At 41.1% G+C, this 24359-nt stretch overlaps 1 protein-coding gene and 1 non-coding gene across 2 annotated transcripts; both read right to left on the bottom strand.

The window, feature by feature from the left end:
• Positions 1-817: 817 nt before the first annotated feature.
• On the bottom strand, positions 818-5009 carry RPS3A (ribosomal protein S3A). Its single transcript, XM_054989995.1, has 6 exons — positions 4910-5009; positions 3999-4102; positions 3094-3281; positions 2783-2991; positions 1254-1363; positions 818-976 (listed from the first exon to the last, which is right to left on the bottom strand). The coding sequence occupies exons 1-6, from the start codon at positions 4969-4971 to the stop codon at positions 855-857; spliced, it is 795 nt and encodes a 264-aa protein (XP_054845970.1). The 5' UTR covers positions 4972-5009; the 3' UTR covers positions 818-854.
• LOC129337192 (small nucleolar RNA SNORD73) lies at positions 1134-1200 on the bottom strand. Its single transcript, XR_008597787.1, has one exon. It is a non-coding gene; the product is annotated as a small nucleolar RNA SNORD73 (small nucleolar RNA).
• Positions 5010-24359: the final 19350 nt, after the last annotated feature.

Raw genomic sequence — 24359 nt, 5'->3', positions numbered from 1 at the left:
CAGCTTGGCTATGAAACAAGATGAATTGCAGGAACTGGTATTAAAAAACAACAAACCATTACATGAGTCAATACTCCAACTAAAAGCAGTTCTCTTCAAGCTAATGCCAACGCATTTTATTTGAACGTGTCTTATGAAACAACCACCCAAGTGAAGTGAAAACTCGTACTGGTAGACCTTAATTAGCTTTCACTGCTAATATCAAAACTTACGAATTTCTTCCAAGGGAAATAGTGTACTTATGCTGAAGAGGCACAGATGCTAGACTATCCACAAAACAGTACACACTTTCTGTGTAAACAGCAACAGGCACATTCATTCTAACATCTGACTGACAATAAGTAATCTTTCCTTAGATGCAAAAATGGCTCAAATGTATCCCCTTTTATTTTATTCAAGGTGGTCCATTTTAGTAATCTTGTGCTGGACAACAGCAGTTACAGAACAATATTACCTTGAAGCATCAAAGAACTAAGTCTATTTTAAAAGTTACAAGCAGGCTCTTAGCAAACCAGTTAAATCATTCTCAAACTTTCTGAAATGAGACCCATTTCTAAGCTTACTGTATTTTTGAACTTCTAAACTAATAGCCATTTGCTATGTAACTTCTTAAAGTACTGTCTCCCTCTCCAACACAGTTAACATTGGATCAGTTTATAAATACTATTATCTATAAGTCTATTATCTCATACCATTCATCCTGGCCTTGCAATCTGAGTCACAACACTGTTGGGATCTCAACCCAGTTTTGAGAAACACTGGCTTGATTTAAAAGTGTAAGTACCACTAAGTATTATTTACAAAAGCACACAACCACTTTGTTTATATTAAATCTTTTATTTTTGGGTACAGCTTTAGACAGATTCTTGCACAGGGGGTTCATACCCATCAGCTCGTTCTACCTTAGCGCCAGTTTCATCACCTGACGGCTTGCCAGCACCACCACCTTCACCATGCAGCTCCATCAGCTTGCCCACTACAAATAATAATGAAACAAATTAAATAAGTATTGTCAACATACGCTATTTTTATAAACTCAAACAAAAGTGCAATTTCTATTATAGTGCTCTCAAGATAATTTGTACCAAATCTTTTCCAAAACCAGTAAGAAGTTTCACTCTTTGATTTATGGGAATGTCAGCATTGGGAAAAATTAATCACTTTCTCATATGGGACCGAAACACGTTGTCATCATTCATTCCCACATCAAATAAAACACAGAACCCTGTTTTGAAAGACACAGGTGTGCTTACATTCAAACTTGGGCTTCTTAAGCATCTTGACTTTCCGAACATAGACATCATGAAGGGGATAGATGGACTGACATGCTTTCTCTATGTCTTTACCAATGCTGTCTGGGATCCTAGGATGGCAAAATTCAACCATTAGTATTCCTCAAATCCCTAAACCAAATGCAATACTTCCCACTAAACACCGAAAGGGCAGCGTACTATTTTCTGCTTCTGACGTCTATTAGAACGCAAGCAGGAGTATCAGAGTTACTTCACCCAACTACAGTCAGAAAGGATAGCAATTCGGAGACTGAATTTCAGTCTGAGCCAAGGTCAAGCTCAGTTACAGCGCTTTAAGTAAAATTCATGTTAAAATGAACTTGCAAACTATGCTAAAGAAAGTACACTTACGCTACCTATTTCAGAGCAATATCAGAGACAGTTACAGATAATTTGATAAGTCATTCAAGGAAGTGAAATAAAAATTAATCCAATGATCTAGTCAGATAGGTACAATGGTGTGAATTGATCTATCAGGACTGGAGAGATTGGGCAAGGAAAAAATGTATGGCAGAAGGAACATAGAGGTGAAGAAAGATTTGACTCTGTAGACCACATCTTTGACTTGTGCTAAATTTTCAAAACTAAGAGCTGAATTGATTTCTCCATTATTTAATCAGAATTCTCTCCAGAACTAAAATCATCTTGGCTACTCAGAGACAAAGATAAACAAAGTACTCTCTGTGTGGTGAAATTTTTGGCAGCTGTTAAGTTACACGATAACTACCTTTTAGGTTCTCCTCCCATGGGATGAGGGTTTGTTGTTTATGACTTAGGTTGTAAAAAGAGTAAGAAGTAAAATAAAGATTTTTGAAAAACTGTAAAACACCTTATGGAGTCCACAGAGCAATTAATATCCCCTGCATAAACTGGAAGTTCCTTGAACTTTTCTCTTCCATCCCCTTAAGTCCAGACTAAGTATGCACATCATATGGCATTTCTTAAAAAAAAAAATGCTTATAACAGTAAATAGTAAATACAACTAGAAAATAGATGAGCCCTTACTAATAATACTAACCAACTGTAAACTCCAAATACAGTCTTTTGTTTGATAATAAATGCCAAAATCTTAAGGACAAAGATTGTCTGTTGAGCACAACTAAAAATATAGTTCTGCCAGCATTAATATGTTTAAAAAACACAGTAATACAAGTGGGCCCTATTTCACTAAAGAAAATTAAACAATCAAAACACATTACTGTGGTTGTTGTGGGTTTTCCGGGCTGTAGGTGTAGGTGTAGCACCAAAGTCTTTGGTGCTACACCTCTGAAGATGCCAGCCACAGCTGCTGGCGAAACGTCAGGAACTACAATGCCAAGACCACGGCAATACAGCCCAGAAAACCCACAACGACCATCGTTCTCCGGCCGTGAAAGCCTTCGACAATACATAAAACACGTTACTGTTATATTTGTATAAACTGCTTATAAAACAAATTAATACTGAATGAAAACAGCCTTCTTTCAAAACAGAGACAAAACTCAACATACAGCTTATTGACAACTTCTTTCAGGTCATTTGTCTGTACTTCTCTTGTCATAATTTCCACCATTTTCTTCCGGATTTGGCGGACCTGCTGATGCTGAGCATAGGAAGTCTTGCGAATCTGGTTGTTTCTTTTCTTGGTGAAGCCAACACAGAAAAGGCGTAGAAGATACCCATCAGTAGTTTTGACATCAACATGGGCTTCAATCATTGTCTGAAAAATTTTAAGACTTGTAACTCTCTGCTCCTCTCTTATTAGTCAATCAGCAACAAATTAGTTTTATAGTATGACATAATGAAAACAGAGATTACTAACCTGCCACTTTTTGACCATTGAACACATTTTGTCACGTGTGAGATCCATGCCATGGAAATTTGTCAGGCAGTTTTTTCCTTGCACATCCTCTGTAATCAGTTTGAATTTACGGAAGGCAACTTCATCATTCTGTAGGTCAGCAAGACTCACTTCAAATACACGGCCTTTTAGTCCATCAGAGGCAATTTCTGTAAATACAGAACTGTGTTAATGCATTATAGGCAGTCTCTAAACTGCCCACTGATTATAATATCAAGTAAACATCTGGTAATCATGACATTATATTCAAAGTGACTTATTTCCAAATAAGCTTGCATAGTATAACAAACTAACAATGAAATACTAAGCAGGATTACACCCTAAAAATGGGGAACAGCTTTGCATAAGACCATACTTTGAAGCCTCTGAATAAATATTACGAATGGAAGAAGAGCCCAGCTGGATCAGACCAGCTGTCAATCTAGTCCAGCATGATATTCATTAGCGGCCGACCAGTTGCCCTCAAGAGCTAATGAACAGTGCAGGGGCAAAGGGCTTCCCTGATTTTGCCTCACAGCACTGGGTTTCAGAGGTCTACTGCCTCTGAAAATGGAAATTTATTAACCAAGTCCATTAATGGACCTACCATCCATAATTTGGACTAACCACTTTTAAAGCCATCTATACTCATGGCCTCCACAAATTCTGCTGGCAAATACCACAATTCAGTTATTCACTAGGAAAACAAGTCTTCTGTTTTGCCTATTCTGTACTTATTTTCCATCACCTTCATACTTTAACCACTCTGCAATTAAATATAAAATGTATGCAGGTATGCATACACACGCACACTTCAGCAAGTTGCCGACTTTAGAATAATGCCAACTGAGGGCAGAAGAAATTATATAGATAACAATATTCCTTACTTGTTCCCTGGGTCCTGGTAACCAATGTCTTGCCAATGTTTCGAATATTGAACATTGCTGGTGCCTTGACATCATACCAGTCCTTCTTTGAAAAGGGATCAACCCTGATTTTTGAGAGGGGGAGAGAAAAGGAGAGAAAATGCTTTTATACTGGCTCTCCTTCCTGCCTTAGATCCAAAAGCAAACTTATTCAAAGAGGTACAACTTTCTTAGTACCTGCCAACTTTTTAACACACACATTTACAATCCTCATTTCACTTACCTATGCAAAAAGCCATGTGAGCCACCTCTTCCTCCTTATAAATTATCATTAATTCAGACTGTGTTCATGCACTGGTTGGGACTAAAACGTCTAATTTCCAGGTGTAAAACCAGGACTGCTTCCCTCCCATCTCTATCAGTACAGCAAGAAACACTGAAATTCTGGCCACGTTGACCCGAACACCACTTTGCAGGAACAAACGATAGTATCTTAACGTTGTCCACCGTACTGCCCATAGTTCGGACGTTTTGTAAGCACGTTCTTATTTCGAGGGCAAGTGATAACACATCGTCTACCCACAAAAAGAAGTCTGGGCCTCAGTCCCAACTGGAGTCACTGGGGCCCTGCGGGGAAGCACCGCTCCGGATGCCTCCTCTCCAGCCAACTGCTCAAGCAATGCGATCGCGAGCGAAGCGCCAGCAAAACGAGCGAGGCGACAAGCGAGGATTCGGATGCGGGGGCCGCCTTTCCATCGCCTGAGCTAGGCGCGAGCCCTGCATACGGGCACTCGCCATGTCAGCGGCGCTCCTTCTCCACAGCCCCCCGCCCCGCAATCCAACCGACATCGGCGGCATCCGACACTTTCAGGCCGCGGCTCCCGCCCAGCAAGGTCCCTCTCATCCCCGCGCTTCCGCCTAGCCTCGCTTACACTTTCTTCTTGGCACCTTTCTTGCCTCCTTTCGTCAGGCGTTTGTTCTTGCCGACCGCCATAGCGCCGCGCCGGGAACCAAAGAGACCGGAACTTCCAAATCACGCGAGATAATACGAGAACGGGGTTCTCGCGAGAGTGCGACGCCTGGAAAAATCGCGAGAGTGGGGGCCGGGGCTGGTTTGGCCGTGTCTGCAGCAGGGAAGCCACAGCGACACCTGGCGCTCGCTTGAGCGGGAATCGGTTTTTGGCTTTCTCCGATAACGGGAGGAAAAGGCGGAGGCTAACAAGAGGCGGGGAAAGCTGAGCTCCCTTCAGTAGCCTCGCTCGGTGAAAAATGTGAAGCGTACAACTGCACGGTCTGCAAGTGTGAGGAGGAGGGGAGGGTTTCATGAAACTCTTGTTTAACACCGTATTTCCTTCATGACAGAATCAGGAGACTGGGTATCTTGTTAGTCTCTAAGGTGCCGCTGGCCTCACATCCTGCTGTTCTGCAGATCAGCATGGCAACCCACCTGAAACTGGGTTGATACCCCCAAAAGGTCTGTGGGATGTTTTATAAACTTTAATTGTTAAGGTGTTTTCTACACCGCCCCTTTCTCTTTTTTCTCAATATCTGGCAAACTTCAAGTGGTATCAAAGACTTTGACTACGTTAGACGGTAGAACTCCAGCATACAATATATAAATACTTTGCTACCGTCCTGAGTGTAGGCTGAAACAAAAGTAACATAAACATGTGCGGTGCTTCAGACACTCCAGGCTTAAAAAAGGATCTCCCAATTTGAGCAGCAGTGAAGCTCATGAACTGAAATAATTGCAAAAATCTATTGAAAGACAATTCATGTGAGCCCTCTGGGAACAGAAATTAAATTGATAAAGAATACCAAAAGTATCTCTTGCAAAGATAACATCTCCCCAAGCCCAGTTTATATGGTAACTGTAATGAAAAGCCCAAATACCAAAATCAATGCCCCCCAAGCAGGGGTCATTTCGTAGAAAAAGAGCTGGAGGAACTCATTAGCATAACTCATTAGCATATGCCATGCCCCTTGACATCACTGAAAGTGTGTCATTAGCATAACTGATTTGCATATGCCATACCCCCTGACATCTATCCTGGCTGTTTTGGACCCAATCCTGGCCATTCAGGGCTGACATTGGGCCCAAAATGGCAAAAAGGGGCTGAAAAGGGGCCCAAAATGATCAGGATCGGGCCGTTGCTGAGTGGGAGAGTGATTCACCACCCGTCGGAGGCCCGATCTGGGCCGTTTTGACCTCAATCCAGGCTGAAACAGGCCCCAAATGGCCGAGAGTCAGGTGGGCAGGGCCACCTGACATGTGACCTCTTTGGGGAACTGCCGTAACTGCGTTCCTGCACATTCCCCCTCAAAATGAGCCCTGCCCCCAAGAAAGAATTCACAATCCACCTTGCATAGAATTGCCAACTCTAGGTTGGGAAATGCTGGAAATTTGGGGACAGTGCCTGAAGAACTGAGGTTTGTGAAGAGGCAGGAGTTCAGCAGGGATGTGATGCTGTAGAGTTCACCCTTTGAAGCAGACATTTTCTCAAGGGGAACTGATAATCGTACTCCGGAGATCAGTTGCAGTTCTGGGAGAACTCCAGGCCCCAGCTGGAGATTGGCAAGCCTATCCTAAACTGGTTTTAGAATGGCACTTACAATCACTTTACATATAACCATGGTGTGAAAATGTTATTATAGCATCTGGTGACCTTAAAAGAAAAGTACACTGATGGCTGAACATTTTTTTAGAGCTATGACCTTCAGTGGTTAAAGAATTCATGCCATTAATATGATCTGGATTCATAAGAACAGCCTTGCTGAATCAGACCAGTAGTTCATGCTATCTTAACATCCTACCTTGTACAGTGGCCAACCAATTACAATGGAGGACCAACAAGAGGGAACAGATTGCATTTATTTAGAGCCCTTCCAATAATAATCTCAGATAAAACCTTTACAATTTGACAAACTAAAATCAATAGATTTATTGGGAACAGCAAAAAAAAACCCCCCCAAGGATTTCCTTTGAAATACTAAAAAGACCAGCAAATATGGGAGGCTTAGATGTACCAGACCTCAAAATCTGCTATGAAGCAATTCACCTCAAAAACATAGTTATGCTGAATAATTCTATAAAAAATGATTGGAAGGGCATATAGAATCAACATATACAGAAGGGAAATCCCTTCAGGAAAGCCTTTGGAACAAAAATACAGAAAGCCCAATCTGTTACAACCAATCAGTTCCTTAATAGTGATATTAAAATCTGGGACACCAATAGGGCCAGACTAGTCCAACTATTTCCCAAGTTTCACCCTTTGTGGGACAAAAGCGGTTTAGGCCAGCAGAAAGCCCAAGCTCACTCAGCTGGTGGAGGCAGAATAACAAAATAACAATCAGAGATTTGACTACAAAAGGCCTAATACACAAAAAAAGCACATTTTGTTGCCAGGGCCCCCCCTCCTCATGTTATGGGGCCTGCCATGAACTGTGTCAGTTTCCTGTGTTGCTGTTTTATGAATTCATCAAAGGCTCTGTTTTGGGGCAGCATTGTCCATGCCTGTTTCCTGTTCTCTCTGCTGCAATGGACTGTGCCACCTAAGCCTGTTTCCTGCCTCCTTGGGCACCTATCTCACCTGGACCCAGAGCCATGCTGCCAGCAGCACAGTGCCAGCCGGAGGGAATCTCCATGAGCCTGGCCAGGCACCCCCTGGTCAGTTTCCGCGGAGAGGCCCTTGCAGGATGGTCACTGAGTCTACCCTCACCACTGGGCAGCCTGCTAGGAAGCCCAAACCATGCCAAGGGAGAAGCCATGTTTCCCAGGCAAAGAAGAACCACTATGGACTGTGTGCTCTGCGGCAGCCATTTCCAGACCAGGCTCCTGTCACATCCACGGAGCCCAGCCTCACCCTGATATGCATATCTCTGGAAGCCACCCTGAGATGGAAGCTACATGCCAACTGAACATGCCAGCTACATGCCAGAACACCTAATGGATGCATATCAATACAGCCATCTCATTCCAGGCTGATCCCATCAAGACAGTTCCTGCTTCCTGACAAGATCCAATCAACCCACCTGGCATTTCTCCCCTTCTCTTTTGTCCCCTCCCTAAGGGTGTCACTATCACACAATTAGACACTAAAGTGGCCCATCAGGGATAGTTGTAGACCCATTAAGCCTTTGTTCCCCTTTTGAGAACCACAGGGAAAGGCACCAGCCCCAGGGTACGTTTTGGGGTATTTAAGCAGGCTTCCCCTGCCATGAGGTGCGCATGCCATTCCTCTCCTGATCCCAGCCAGGTGCGTGCCATTCCTATCCTGAACCTCCGTTGCCTCTCTCTACGGGTCTAGTGCAGGCATTAGATACCATCACACTTCGCTGCTACATCTTTCTTCCACGCCGTGACCAGGTGAGTATACCCAGTTCCATCGATCTCAAGTGGGCTCTCCTGCAAATGCAATTGGCTCTGTTTTTCCTACTCTGTATTTCTTAGCCTCTTGTGTGTACCTTGTCTGTGTGTGCTAGTTAGACATACGCAACATTATTAGTAAAAACACGTTTATTAGTCTCGCCTCTTTATTGCACGAGTGTTCTGAAAGAAGGACTCTGGTATAGCTGGTCAAGATCTCGCACTAATTTAAATCCAGACTGCAAGCTAATTCCCCCATTAAAAGAGCAGTTCTGGTAACAATTTGGAAAAGAACTCTGATTTTCAGGGTTCCATGGTTTGAATACTTGCAAGTAAAACACCTAACAGAAAGCCAACAGGCTAAATAATTTTTTTTTAAACACTTGCAGACTTTGAAAGACTGATAAACTGGGACATGGGTTGTCAATATTTAAAATATACTGCATTCTATTAGAAGTGAAACAGGAAAACAAAATCTTTTCTTACCAAAACATTTGGCAGAAAGAGTGCAACATTGACCCATCAGAGGATAACTGGAAAAAGATTTGGCACTTGCATAACTTTGCATCCAAGATTATCAATATCAAAATGCAAACACAGTCAACAGTCTTATGCACTGGTATTTGACACCTGTTAAATTACATCATATAAGCAAAATAAGCTCTCCTAAATGTTGGAAACAGTGTGGTGAAGTAGGAACTTTTATGCACGATGGTGGTATTGTAAACAAATAAGAAACTTCTGGTATAATGCAATTAAAACAATAGAAGCCACCACAGGGTATGGGGTACCTAAAGGTTATATTGTTGAATCTTTGGTCAGATCCTTCTATACCAAGAACTAGAATCAATCTTATCTTAACCCTCTTATCAATAGCCAAATCAGTTATTGCTTCTAAATGGAAACAAAAAAGTTTGCCCACTGTTACAAACTGGAAAGATCGACTATGGGACTATTTCATAATGGAAAAGCTGGCATATCAGATAGCCCAAATGGAACAACAAAAACACAACTCCCATTTCTTGGAGCAATGGCTTCCAGTTTTGGAATAGCTAACTAACAATGAATCCACAAACCAAATATCCCCAAGAATAAAATGGAATACTATCAAAGGCTGGCATATCTTTGACTATGTTAGAAGTAACTTTTTCCCCCTTAGAACACTGTATAGTTGTACATCTGTAAATACTTTGTAAGTATTGTATACTACTTCATCCATATTGTTACATTTATGTTAAGGAGACAACTACATTTTCAAACATTTTAAATCTGTTTAATTTTTGTTTATGATTGTAAAACTGAAAAATTACTGAATAAAATATAAATTAAAAAAGAGGGAACAGAAGTTGAAACCTTCTCCTAGCACTGGTATTCAAAGGTTTACTTCCCCTGAATGAAGAGGTCCTCTTTAGTCACTATGACTTATAGTCACTGATTGACTTATCGTCTATTAATCTGTCTAATCCTCTTTTAAAGCCATCTATGCCTGTGGTCATCACTACATCCTCTGGGAGCAAATTCCACATTTTAATCACTCATTGTGTAAAGAAATATTTCATATTTGTCCATCTTGAACATCAACTTCAGTGGTGCCCCTGAATTCTAGTATTTGGGGTGAGGGAGAAAAAGTTTTCTCTGTCCACTCTCTCTTTTATAAACCTCTGTTATGTCCCCCTTTAGTTAGTAGTCTCTTTCCTAAACTGAAAAATCCAAGACTTTTCATAGGAAAGGTGCTCTAACCCCTTAATCATATTGGTTTCCTTCTTCTGTACTTTTTCCAGCTGTGTAATGTACTTTTTGAAATATGGTGACCAAAACTGCACACAATATTCCAAATGAGGTTGCCACAGGGATATTGTAATATTGGCTGTTTTATTTTCAATCCCTGTTCTAAGAATCCCCAGTATAGAATTTGCCTTTTTTCACTGCTGCAGCACACTGGGTTGATATTTTCACTGAACTGGTCACTGTGACCCTCATGTGTCCTTTCCTCTCATCAGTCTCAGCAAGTTCAGACCCCATTAGCACGAACTTAAATTGAGAATTTTGTTCAATTAAACTGCTCTAGGTTAACAAGTTGTGATGTAACCCAAAGCCAACAAAACTACTTAACTACTTAGAAATAAATATTCATACTGAAGCACCTGGCATACAAGCCCCTAATTCTGTTGGTATTTTTAAAATTTAAGTTTATTTAAACAATTTGTATCCTCCTCCTCCATCCAGTTAGGACCCTCATGGCAGCATACACCTGTACCTTCAAAGCTTCAGCAATAGTTTCAGATGATGACTGTCCTCTTATTTATATGGTGTACGGAGCAGCTATGCAGCGTCACCAGAAACTTGCTTGAAGCAGCTCACTTAAAAACAATAATACGAAAAATCTTAAACACAAACAAAAATCAGAAATAAAACAAGCAAAGAGCCCACTAGGGACATAAAAGCAGCATAAGAACAATATTTAACAGCATAAAACAGACTTCCTAAAAGAGCCTTCAGGCTAGTAAAATAACAAAAAAAAGTTGGAACCTTTCAGATAAAAACCCTGCTAAAAATAAATGTTTTTGTCAGGCATCTAAAAGATAGTGAAATAGGGTTCAGGCAAGCCTTAAAGAATAAGGACATTCCAAATTAAAGGCACCACCAATGGAGAAAGCCCCACCGCCCACCCACCTCTTTTTTTTTTTTATAAAAGAATTTTTATTGGATTGTATGGGTTTACAAACAAACATAAAAATCATTATCATTTTCCATCCCATTACATTTTCCCCATCCCCCCCTTTTCTAGTGACTCCCAGCAGTTTTCCATACCCAACTTAAACTAAAGAATATATCATATACATTTTTTACTAATCTAATCTATTTACTTATCTTAACCATCTAAGCTTAATATACTACTTATCTTAATTAAGAGTGTAGAAATTATTTAAGTATATAGTAAGTAGATATACTAACTAAAAAAAAAGATACATATATATGTGTAATATACTATTCCTTAAATACTTATTATCTATATTATAGATCTTTCTATTACATCACTAAAATATCATATATACTCCCTATAGCCTATACAACCTTATTATACCACCTCTTTTAAAAAAAATTTTGCAATCATAGGTACAGAAAGCTGGCCAGAGTAGCAGCATTCTCTCTTTTATTTATTTCATCATTTTAAAGAATTTCTCACTCAGAAAGAGATTTGCACTGTAATCCTAAACAGTCACACCCTTTGACTTCAATTGACTTAAAAGCATTGCCTGCAAATCACTGAAAAGGTGAGGGAAATGTCATTTAGCAGGAATAACTTCTTTCCCTCAAGTTTCTTTTAAATGGAGAGAAAGAAGTGATATTCAACTCACAAGGTTACCATGGGCATACAAAAATATGCATGTTGATTAATTAACAGTGAAGAAGCAGTGTTGGTGTTTTAACTACGCACATCACTTTAATACATCTACTTAAAAATACTTGAAAATGTTGCTGTGTTTTTCAGTGTTTACTCTTTTTATTAGCTGAATTACTTTTTCTGTTAAGCACCAGTAAGACTACACTGATGCAATTAGACCTCATTCCCTCCCTCCAGGGATATGCATAGCATGAGTTTTCAGGCAAGTCTCAGTGGGCTACACTTATCAGTGTGGCTTCGGAAGATCAAAAGACTGCATGGAAAAGTTAAATTGCCATGTTACCCACCCATTCCAAAGACATTTCTACAGGTCACCATTCTACATATTTGACATATACTAACATTAGTATATCAAGTTAAGTAGCTCTTGTGGGGGCGGGGGGTGGGGCAGTGTTGTGATGGCTGGCCTGTTATGGCCACCAGCCATTTGATATGATACCATCAAATTCTGTCCCTTGAAAAGAAGGGAGTGGTGCAGAAGATGGATAGATAAAGAGTTTTACACCTGAGAAGCCAGAATTTCTGGAGAAGGGAAACTGACAAGTGAAATTTGAGAAGTAAATTCCTCAGGTAGCACATAATAATAAGCACTGTTAAGTTGAACAGAATGGTTTTCAGCGTAGTACTGAAAGAGATTATTGCCTTTGGCCTTCAAAACAATTTACCCTCACTTTGTATATGTTTAAAACTGTAATATATTCTTAGTTACAATATTACAAGTGAGAGTCTCCTCAGAAACTTGATCTACAAGATGAGACCAGCGGCCCATCTCGCCCAGCATCCTGTTTCATACAGTGGCCAACCAATTGCTTCGGAGGGCCAACAAATAGGGGATAGAGGCTGCATCCTATCACTGGTATCAGTGGTTTACTGCTTCTGGATGTGGAAGTACCCTTTAGTGATCATGGGTAAGTCTATCTGAGCATGTAGCCATCATTATATTCACCACTAGTGAATCCTGCAATTCAGTTACTCATTCGGTTAAGTGCTTCCTTTAGACTGTCTTGAATTTAAGGTCCATTAACGTCATTGGGCTCTGGCATTATGGGAGAGGAAGCAAAAAATTCTCTTTATCCACTTACTCCATCCAATTCAGAATTGTATAAGTCTCTATAATTTTCCCCAATGCCTTTTTCTAAACAAAACAGTCCCAAACTCTTTAGCTTTTCCTCATAAGAAAGTTTCTCTAATCCCTTAATCATCATGCTTGCCCACTTTAGCACTTTTTCCATCACTGAAATATCTTTTTTGAGATACAGTGACCAGAACTGCACATGTTATGTATGTGTAATGGGCCATCAAGTTGCTTCTGACTTCTGGCGATCCCATGAATGAAAGATCTCCAAAACATCCTATTATTAACAGACTTGCTCAGATCTTGCAAACTGGAGGATGTCACTTCTTGTACTGAGTCAAGCCATCTCATTCTGGGTTCTTGTCTTTTCCTACTGCCTTCCACTTTTCCTAGCATTACTGACTTTTCCAGAGAGGCTTGTCTTTTCATGATATAACCAAAGTACAATAGCCTCAGTTTTGTCATTTTAGTTTCTAGGGAGAATTCAGGCTTGATTTGTTCTTCACGGCCTTGGCCCAGCATACTTAAGATATGGCCTCACTTCTTTTGTCTCTCCATGGCAGCTTCACTCATCTGAACAGGGTCTCTTGCAGGTGCCAGCCTGCACATGGGCAAAATCAACAGCAGCCCGCACATGGGCTTTCTCTGTGGTGGCCCCTATTCTATGGAATGGTCTGCCTGAGGAGGTCAGGAGTAGAAATGGGCACGAACAGCAATACGAACCAAAAAAAGCCACGAACAGCCCAATCTGCTGTTCGTGAACAAGCTGTTTGTGAGACCCCGTTCTAAACGAACAGGTGGTCGTTGCAAGCCTCATTCATTGCTGTTCGTCAAGCCAGACAGTCTGGCACCTGCAATCAATTCCCTTGGCAACTTAGGCAGGGATTGTCTGAACTCTGTCTGAACTCCTGCTGTTGCTCTGGAAAACCCAATCTAAGCCCACTTTAGCTTGATAGGAAGGTCTTCCTTTCAAGTGTGGAGCTCCAAATTTGGAGCAAAGACCAGGGAGGAGAGGAGCTCCCAGCTCTGGCTTTGGAGAGGTAGAGACAGCTGCTGTTGGCATTTTGATTGGAGCTTGAATTTTCTTTGTGTGTGGTGGGATAGGGATCTACCCCTTCAAGTTCCAGGGCTGCTGCCAGGCTCTGGGGCCAAGCTGTTATTTATTATTGGTACCTTTCCTGGTGCCTGCTCAGGTCAGGTTTCTGGGAGTGGTGCAGCAGGGATCTTGACTTGGATGATGGCTGGAGGAGAGCCTGCTGGCCCCCAAGAACAGCCAACCATGAACATGTTCATGAACAGGGCCATGTTCGTGGTTGTTCGTGAATCCCTGTTTGTGGATGGCAACAAACAACGAACATCATGTTCATGTTTTTTTTCTGTTCGTGCCCATCTCTAGACAGGAGAGTCCCCGCTCTCCTGGCTTTCTACAAACTATACAAAACCAAATTATTCAAAAAGGCTTTTTACTCAGATAGGAGGGAAGTTTTGTAGGGAGAGCATAAGATTGCCATTGATTTAATGTTTCAATTCTTGCTTGATTGGAGGGAGAGCATAAGATTGCCATTGATTTAGAAAAAGGATTTCCAGTTTCACTGTCTAACTTTTACATCCATACATAGTAATGGGGAATACCAAAATGTGGATTATCTTGATCTTGGTACCTAGAGAGACATCCTTATCCTTAAGGAATTTTTCTGGTTCCCTCATGGCTGTTCTTCCAAGTCTCAATCTTCTTCTGATTTCTTGGTTGATGATTGAGCAAAGGAATAGAAAACGGTTAACAATTTCAGTTTCTTCATTGTCAGCTTTAAAACTACACACAGAATTCCTTAGTGCCACACCACCATAGAGCTACACAAGGGCATTAAAATATTGGCTTTTTATTTTCAAATCCTGTTCTAATAATCCCCAGCATGGAGTTTGTCCTTTTCACTGATGCTGTGCCAGGGTCATCATTTTCATTTCACTGTCCTCTACAACCCCAACATTCCTTTCCCTTTCAGTCTCCACCAATCCCCATCAGTCTATATTTGAAGTTAATATTTGAGGGGGGGCGTGTTCCAGTGTGCATCACTTTGCTTTTATATACACTGAACTTCATTTACCATTTAGGGGGAAATGGGGGAAACATACTGACAGCCTTATAACTTCAGCATAATGTAGACTAAAATATTTGTAGTGGTTTTGATGCACAGATTCTTTTTCTAGCAGCATAAAAGTTGAGGAAAACTGCTAAGTTTTGACAAAAATTGTAGGTCTTTGTTCTGGTCTATTTGAAAAACATTCAAAAGCAGTAGAGAATTTGAAAGCTTGCTCAACACTTTGTGAAATTGTGGCTGGCTCTCATAAATGGTGCTACACAACAGTTGTTTCCATTTTGTTCCAGTGACAAAATAAGCAGTTCACTATGTTAAAAAAAACTGACCTTACTGTAGCCTCATTGAAATAAGTTTGCTGTCTTTTGTTTGGTTTCAAAAGGAAAATGTTAAACAAGTACATAATCTACTCACTGAAAACAATAGGGCATAAAATCACAATTTTAGCCTAAATTTAATAGAAGTGAATTATTTTTCAATCATCCAAAAGAATGGATGATTGAAAATTGGCAAAGTGAATTAGTTTTAATTAAATTTTTTATGTGGTTTCATGGTGGAACTTGGTCAGTAATGTTCTGGTACTCAAGCCTCAATGTGCTTTCAGCCATATTAAAGGATATAATAGCTAGCTTGCCAATTGGTTTTCTTGGACCTATAACAACTTTGTGCCGCTTATTATAATCCAAAACCTTGATTATAAAGGAAGCAAGCTGCAATAAAAGGTTTCTTATTTAATTCTATTAGTCATGTTCCTATCAAATAAGCATAAGCAAAGCTACTCCAATTATTTTATGCACTGGTGGTGAGATGTGTACAGATGCTGCTGTTTCCATGCATGCTTTTCAAAGTGAGGAAAGCTTGTCTTGATTTGAGTGTGGGGCCAGTCTGGATTGGGCCTGTCACCAACCTACTCGAAAGGGGGGGGGAATCCCCTTTGAGTGCCTTGTGTGTGAACCCAGTTGGAAGCAGTTGGCATACAAGGTATTAAAAGAGAGGGAAACTTTAATCCCTTTAAATAACCTATGTGCACACCAGTTTGGATCAGACCTCTGCAGGAAGAAAGCTTTTACATGGTGCGTGGTTCATGCCACTTAGTAGAATTTTGCCTTTCAAGAACTGGCAACCCTACCCTCTTCATTATGTTTGTAAGTACAGTCATAGTTCAGATATGTACTTACTACAGTCAGATGTGTATTTACAACGTTCATGGCAGAGAACATTTGTCAAGACTCTCTGCTGTGCTTAATTCCGGAGGGGTTAGTAGGCGTATTGGTCTGCTACAGTACAGTTAGGCTTACTTAAAATGTTTTAAATAAATAAAAATAATTTATATTGTATCACAAAGTCTTAAATTACTTCTTGATGTTAAGAGATTAATTCACAATTTGTATCCATATGTAAAATCTTTCATCTGTACAGGGCTGCTCATCACAAGTAATTGTTTGTATGCCCCTGAGATAAATATTACTTGCAAAGTACAAAAAGTGCTTGCAGCTCAATGCCAAGTATGTTTGCTCAGAAGAAAGTCACAATGTTCATTGGGACATAATCCAAAACTCATATGCATAGGATTGCAGCCAACAGCTTTGTTTGGTCAGAAGTAAATATGCCTGATGTCAAGGCTTCCTGGCTATAGTTCAGTGGGTCATAATTATATGCAAATTTTTTAGTTCTGATATATTTAGACTCTTGTCACATTTAAATTTACTTTTGTCATTAGTATCCAAGTACAATTTGTTGTATATTTCCTATGCATACTTGCTTAACCTGAAATCAGATCTAATTTTCTCAAGTATATCCAACTAGTGTCAGATCACAAGAAAGAGTGAAAGCTGCTCCCAACTCCAGGCAAGTTCAGGTAACATAAGACATTAAAACATGCTAGTCTGCATACACATTGCAAGAAAATGACACCCAAATGGCATCCTGTTTGTGATAACAAATAATTAGAAATAAGACTGAAGACCTATTCCTATATGAATTTTTCTAACTTACTTGCAGGTTTATATAACAAACCACAGAAAGAATTCTCATATCACTCCACATCACCTTAAAAACATTTTTGTTTTAACTCAGTTGACCGATTTAAGCAATCAAGTGATGCCGGATCATTGGAGAACCAGGTCTTGATATAAGAATAATTTGCTCATGAAAGGGTAACCTCTTAAAGGAGTCTTGCTCCATCAGCAAGCCATCTCTAAACCCATTAAGTGATGCCTACTTTCTAATGTCCTGACCTTGATGGCAATCCTGACCTTGGAATCTAAGCAGGGTTGGCCCTGGTTAGTACTTGGATGGGAGACCACCAAGGAAGTTCAGACTTGCCATACAGAGGCAGGAAATAGCAAACCACCTCTTTTGCCTTGAAAACCTGATGGGGTTGCCATAAGTCAGCTGCAACTTGACAGCACTTTGCCATACCACCAATTTGGCATAGATTGGGTTTCTAGTAGTTCAGGTTTCATCATCTGTTAAGCAGACCCACTGGCTTCTATAGGCTCTTTCAGTTCTTTCAGGTCCATCTTTGGGGTGTGCAACATACAGTCCATGGGGTACAAGCAGCCTGACAGACCCACTCACCGTGACCTATATGGGAGTCAGTGTTTTGAGTCTAGGGTTGTCTGAGGGGAAAATGTCCTGCCCCCTAAATAGAGCCTTGATGGAGTGGTGGAGAGTGCCCTCAAGTCATAGCTGACTTATGGCAACCCCTGGTGGGTTTTCATGGCAGGAGACTAACAGAGGTGGTTTGTCGTTGCCTGCCTCTGCAGCCCTTGTCTTCGTTGGAGGTTTCCCATCCAATGACTAACCAAGGCCAACCCTGCTTAGCTTTGGAGATCTGACAAGATCAGGCTCACCTGGGCTATCCAGGTCAGAGCTAGTGGGATGTTGTTTACATTCATGCTATGAAAAGCTTCAGCTGCGCATTTCCACACATTAAGCCTCCAATAAAACAACAGGACATTTCCCCACAGCCCTGTTGGCAACCCTAGTACTCATCTCCCCCCACACAAAAGCTTCTTGCTGCATCTCAGCAGGGAGTGATCAGAATGCAGACATGCAGCTGGGCATTCGTATTTGTTTTCCTCTCTTCCTGCTTATCACTGCATCCCTCCTGGAATGTAAGAAGTGGAGGAGGGATCAGAACATGAATGCCCAGTTGTGCATTGGCATTCTAATCCCGCCCCCCAGCTTGTTCCTGAGCCCTGGCAGCATCACAGCAAACAATTTCCCCCGTTTGCTTGCCCTGGTCCATCTGAATAAAAGCAAACACTCTGTGTAGTATTTATTAACAAAGATATTGTCAAATCTTCAATACAGCTCTGCAGAGCTGGACTCTTCTGTATGCACATGTGTATGCATATGGAGGTGGCGGAAAGTGCCGTCAAATCATAGCCTACTTATGACCCACACACACACACACACTCATACTCTTTCAGTATAAGGCAGCTTCATGTGTTTATGGCTCTATTTTCATGATCGTAATTTTGGAAGAAGATAGCTTTAAATACAGGTTTAATATTTGTTTTAAAATATATGTACTCCATGAATTAGAAGCACTAAATGCAATACTTAGCATTGTTCTACAATCAGTTTGAGTGACATTTCTCTTCTTTGTTCCTGGAGTGGAAATGTTAGGGTGAACAGTAAATTTATATTTCTTTAATTGCAGTCTAACATCTTTTGTTTGTACGTTGATTTTTAATTATACCTTGAAAACATTATTTCAATAGTACTTGATGAGGACATAGAGTTAGTTGTGACTTCTAAATTGTTGCTTGGCGTGCAAACGAGTTTGGAGAGTGCTTTATTGGTTCAAATGTTACAGAAAATATCCTTTCAGAATTCTACCTCAGTACCCTATACCCATGCATTCTTTCAATCTTTTAAGAGATTTCAATTCATTTCTGTAAGTGTACGTGTATTCTTGTTTTTATCATAAAACTGAGAATGTATAGTTTCATTTAAAATTTATTTTGTCCTTTATATTGACACTCATCGATTTTTTCCAAAGGCCCTTTTGTGTGCACGCACATGTGCTCTTACTAATGTTGTTGCTTTATTTTGTTCTTTGAAACAGTTCTACTGTAAAAGCAACACTGTAAAAATGTCATGAAGTGTGATATAGCACATTAGAGGCTGATTCGTTTATTTTGGCGTGAACTTTTGTAAGGAACTCTATATTTCAACAGAAGCCCTTCCTACAGAGTGGTAAGATGTTCTATGGACTAGGGCTTACCTGGGTTTGTTCCTTGAAGGAGAACATACTAGAGAGTGATATTTGCTTTATTTAAAAATATACAGATAGCGCACACGTGGAGGCAAGGAAGTGTGCCAGTCGGTCTGTTATTCAACATCAGATCCCCAGAGAGAAGACCTGCTAGGTGCTTCTGCTCACTTCTGTGCCATGGCGTCCTGCTTCGCTTTGTGGCTCTCTTTTTTTCCAATTTAAAACCCATACATATCTGCCTTTCGCTAGAGATGAGATCACTTACCACTTCCAATCCTAATGGCTGCTTGGCCAGAGCCATTAAGGCACATTGTAGCAGGGAGTGGGGTGGAAATCTACAATCATTAAGAAGCATTACTATACCCTCTTTGTAATATAGGATAGACTGAGGGCCAAACTAGATGTGACATCCGCCATGAGCTGGGTCAGCATTCCATAGCCTGACTTATAGAAGAACATTACACTGAGGAACTAATGTTTCCAAGCACTTTGGGGCATGGTTTGGCTTGGGAGCATGGTAGCAGGGGAAGAATGGCTTCAGCGTCTCCCTCCACTTTTCCCAAGCCAATATGGCTGTGGGGAGCCACATTTATGCCCAGGTCACAGAAAGCTTGGGAACAGTAGTTCTCTGATGGAATATCTGTCTCGTGGCAGATGTAATGTCTAGTTTGGCCCTAAGTCACAACCAAGCTACTTACAGTTCCAGTGTCCTTCACCCTTACATGGGAATAAATCTAAAAAGATTTCCAGAGAAGCACGTATCAGTTTGCTCTGTGATGCTGCAGCATTTCCTCCGTCCTTGATGCCATAGACAGTTTTCTAAAATTTGATCATGTGCGCAGTCTTCATTTTAGCCCTTGCCCTGTCCTGTGGACATAATATTAAGGATTCTTTTCAGATTTTCAACACAATCATAGGCAGGTCTACTGACATTGTTACCCAAATTAATTGAGGAATTATCATTATAGAGGCAAGCAAGAGGGGATTAGAAATCTCCACCAATGTTTATGGGTATTATTCTGATAGAGAACTCTCTAATGAATCAGGCAGATGTTCAACTGGAAAGGGTTTTTTTTATTACAGAGAAATAAAAGGCAAATGTACAGAAGACCACATACGGTACACATGCAAGGCTAACTAAGAAAATCAGGGAAGATTATGGAAATTTGATTATGGAAATTGTGCTTATGGAATATGAGGAAGGGGGTTTATGATACTTCATCTATAAAATGCCCTCCTGCGTGAGGAGGGGTCTGATGGCGAACAACATGTACATCACATAATGGTCCATGGGGCTTACTCCCAGACCAGTTTGGATAGGGTTATTAACTTTTGAGTCCCATTTAGAGTTGCCAGGGCCCCTTACCCTGCCCCACCGGTGGGAGGGGATGGACCTGGTACTCACCTTTGTGGACTTCTTCACGCATGCTTTCCACACACTCCCAAGGCCACAGAATTATGTCACTTGTTTGGGACCCCAATCGGTCCACTGTGAAGCACAGGAATGTTCCCAGGCGGCGCAGTTACATCAGTGCCAGGAGTGATGTTGTCATGGTGCCCTGGGAGCATGCCCAGGAGGCCCATTCCCACACCTCCCCCCTGCCAGCCACGTGAGTGGTGGCGGGAGGTGGGAGTGGGGGATCCCTCGCTAGAGGAGCTCGGATACCTACATCTATTCATACATTATGTTCACGATGACTTGGTGCACATGGGGTAAACCTAGGGTTGCCAGGTCCCTTCACTCTCCCAGCAGGAGAGTGGGACACTGGCTCATACCTCCCCTCCTTCTCCTTATCTTCCTCTCACACGCGCATGTAGCACATGCGTGCTCCCAGCTGGTGTGATGTCACTTCTGAGAAGTGAAGTCCCTGAGGGTGCACCCCCCCCTGCTGGCCAGGTAAGTGAGAGAAGCGGGTGGAAGATGGAAGCAGGGGATCCCCTGCCCCAAGCAGGGGAATGGCAAGCCTAGGTGAACCTATGCACATTCTGTGAATGTCTATATGAAGCCAATGTCCAACAATGGTATATGTGTAATCCATGCAAGTTTTAGGTGTGGTGGGGGGACGGGACTTTCCACTGTGATCCTTCTATTCTCTCAATATGCATGCATTCACCAAAGATATATCATCGAAACAGTGCTAGCAGCCTGATCCTATGCATACTCAGTCTGCCATCCTGCTATATAAAATTAAGTTTACTATCACATAAGTGTGCACAGGATGCAAGCTTAGTTGCTGTATTGACTGGAAGTTCAGTGTTCACAGAGACATAAAAATCTCACAAGTATAAAAAGGGAACCTATTTATAAATTGGTGCGACTTTTAATATGCTAAAGAACAAATTATGGAAAAATGAGTAGCTTGAATCTGAAAATTCTATAGAATGGATATAATCCTACATTTATTCCAGTTTGCATAATTAATCATTGTGTTCCACAATTGCTAACTCCATTCAGGTTTGTAGTGTTCTTGTTGTTTTTAAATGCCATGCCCCATTCTCTTACTTGGATCCAAAATGGGTAACAAATCATCATCAAAATAATGCAGCAGGGAACTTCTTTTTAGAAGCTGAATGATATCTGGCCTGAGCTTCTGTTCTTCCTCAGTTGCAATTATTTAGCCTGGGTGTAGCTAGAAACTGGAGCAGAAGGGCTGTTGGCCCAGTGCAGATTTAGTGTACTGTGTTGATATTTTTTTCTGTTTGTATATTTATATTGTGATTTAAATAAAACCCATTAAATGTTTTAAACGCCAATTAAAAAAAGAAAGCTTAAAATTAGGCCTAAGAGCAACACAAAAGACCTGGGAATGGGTAACAACAGAAAAGGAGAATGATGGCCCCTGATGAGTTAACTTCTACCCAACTACTTTCAATTTTTCTTTAGATTGGAAAGAAAATTTTAAGCTGCGCATATTTAATCCTTCCACTTTTAATGTGATAGTTCTCTTGCGTAAGTATTCTGGACATGCCTGTTAAATTTATTCAAGCTACAATGCGTTAACTATATTTCTTTTGGAACAAAAATCCATCCTGGCAGTTTGATAACACCTTCCTTCTCCGCTACCTGCTGCATTAGCCTGTGTGCCTTTGGTGATCAGACTTAATAAGGAAACATCATTTAGCTCTAAGAAATCAGCAGAAAATCATAGGATTGAAGGTGGCATTGCTGTCTGAAAAGGTAAGCTGTGTTATCTAGCTACTGAACTGTGAAGTCTGAAAGACTTGATGAACATAGTAGGGCACTTGAAAGTCATCTTGTTTGTAAAGCTCAGCTTCTGAAAAGTTAAGAACCCGTGCAGTATGAGACTTTTTTTCTCTAGTTATATAAATTTATTTAGGCCTCAGTCAGTCATAGACATCCTGATCTGAAGGACTGCCTTCTTGACATACTACTGATGCTAGTATGACTTCCAAATGGCTACTTGGAATCCTATGCAGGGAAATGGTAGAATTAAATAAAGAAAAATCTAGGCCAAAAGAATTAAGAATATAGCAATAGCACTGGAGTCCATGACTGCCGGCACCAGTGACTGCCACTAAACATGGACAATTGCTTCTGTTTTAATCATACATGGAAGGAGATAGGCAACACTGCACACCTCTCTGATGTGCATTCACAAAACTACTAAACTTGGGGTGAACTAGGCCAAAATAAGACAACATGGATGAAAAAAAAGCCCTGGGCAAATCCAAGTGAAACTGGGCGTGGCTAGTCCGAGAGATGGGTACCATTTTTGTATGGGACATGACAAAAACCACAATCTCTATCTTTGCCCTCCATGAGACTTAATTATATCACCTTGACCTAGGTTTAATGTGCATCAATTTGAAGCTGGGTCTCAATACCAGAACTGGTGGTAACAAGAGAACTATCTGGACAGAGTGCAGAGAGGCACAGGAAGAATGACAGCAGTTGCAATAGACAAGACTGCATACATGGTGGTGGGTTACAGAATTAAGTAGTGCTCAGTTGATATTCTTCCTATGCTTCCTATGCTTCATCCCTCTTGGTGTTACCTGCATTTGGGGACTTATCTTTTGGGGAGATGGTTGCACAACTATTGCATTCACGGGGCCAGTGGTCACCTAATCCCCGTAGGGAGCTATGCTGGAAATCTGTCTGCAGTTTCTCCTGGTGGCACTTCATGGGACTAGGCTCTGATCCTGCAGGCAAAAGGAGTGATGATGAGTAGCAGCCAGCAGTGGCAGTGATCAGATTAAAGTGGCTGGTACTGATCCAGAAAAGTGGTGGTAGCGTTCCTTGCTTCCCTCAGTGACATTGTGTTGTTGACGCCAAGATTGCATTACCCAACTTTGCTGTGATGTTTTGCCAGCATATTCCAAGATTCACCTTTCTGTACTTTCTCTGCTGACCTATGCCTTTTGTGGGAGACTAAGGCAGTAACTGCTGAAGGATGAAGGGCTGCTAAGCAAGAGCACAGTAACCCCATATAAAGAGGGAGGGGAGGACACCATGAAAGACATTTGCAGTAGTCCAGCTTTGCAATGTGGAATCTTCCACTATTGTGTAAACACAAGAATCTTCTGTGTGTGATGCGTTCTCCTTTGATCCCCAACTGGAGAACTGGAGAAGAAATTCTTGTTGGTGTCCTGTAAATGTTGTGAGGAAACAAGTATTGGCAATATGCTAGCAACGCTTGTTCTCATCTCTGGCAGTTTGTGCAAAGTGTTCCTTTTTCTGTAAAGTGACCTTTATCCAGAGTTCCAGTTACCCAAGTTCTGATGTATTCGATAAGAGTTTAAACCATGAAGCTGGAGATGTGCCCCTGTGCCCTATGAGCAGAGATATGAGTATTCTGGCTATTGTTTATATTCAACTTCAGTGGAATCCTAAGTTCTCCTGGCTGTATAGATGAGGGAAGGATGAAATTTTTTCCTTCCATTGAATTCAGTGCGAGTAATTTGATTTAAGCCGCCTTTTTAAGCTGGTGTCATCGGTAGATCCCTCCCAATTAAGCTCTACTCTTCTGAAACCTCATATGATGCCACCCACTTCTGCTGGTGTAGTTACACTGGTGTTACATTGGTGTGGCGTTGTGCCAATGTTTCACTGGTGTATCTCCATATGTTGGTATAGCATGGCATAGTTGCCATCCTAGGCTTCTCCCTGCAGAGTGGGTTGCTGCCCAGGAGGTGTATCAGAATTACTAAAGTGCTTGAACAATGGATGGATAGCTGAAATTTGGT

Source organism: Eublepharis macularius, chromosome 10, assembly GCF_028583425.1.
Source record: "Eublepharis macularius isolate TG4126 chromosome 10, MPM_Emac_v1.0, whole genome shotgun sequence".
NCBI classification, from domain to species: Eukaryota; Metazoa; Chordata; class Lepidosauria; order Squamata; family Eublepharidae; genus Eublepharis; species Eublepharis macularius.
Note: the sequence above shows the minus strand (reverse complement) of the source record. Positions and strands in the feature narration are given on the sequence as shown.

Coding starts and splice junctions, on each gene's coding strand:
- RPS3A (XM_054989995.1), bottom strand. CDS start 4,971: ATGGCGGTCGGCAAGAACAAACGCCTGACGAAAGGAGGCAAGAAAGGT. Junction 4,103..4,909: donor AAAGGTGCCAAGAAGAAAGT/GTAAGCGAGGCT, acceptor CTCAAAAATCAG/GGTTGATCCCTTTTCAAAGA. Junction 2,992..3,093: donor CAATGGTCAAAAAGTGGCAG/GTTAGTAATCTC, acceptor AAAATTTTTCAG/ACAATGATTGAAGCCCATGT.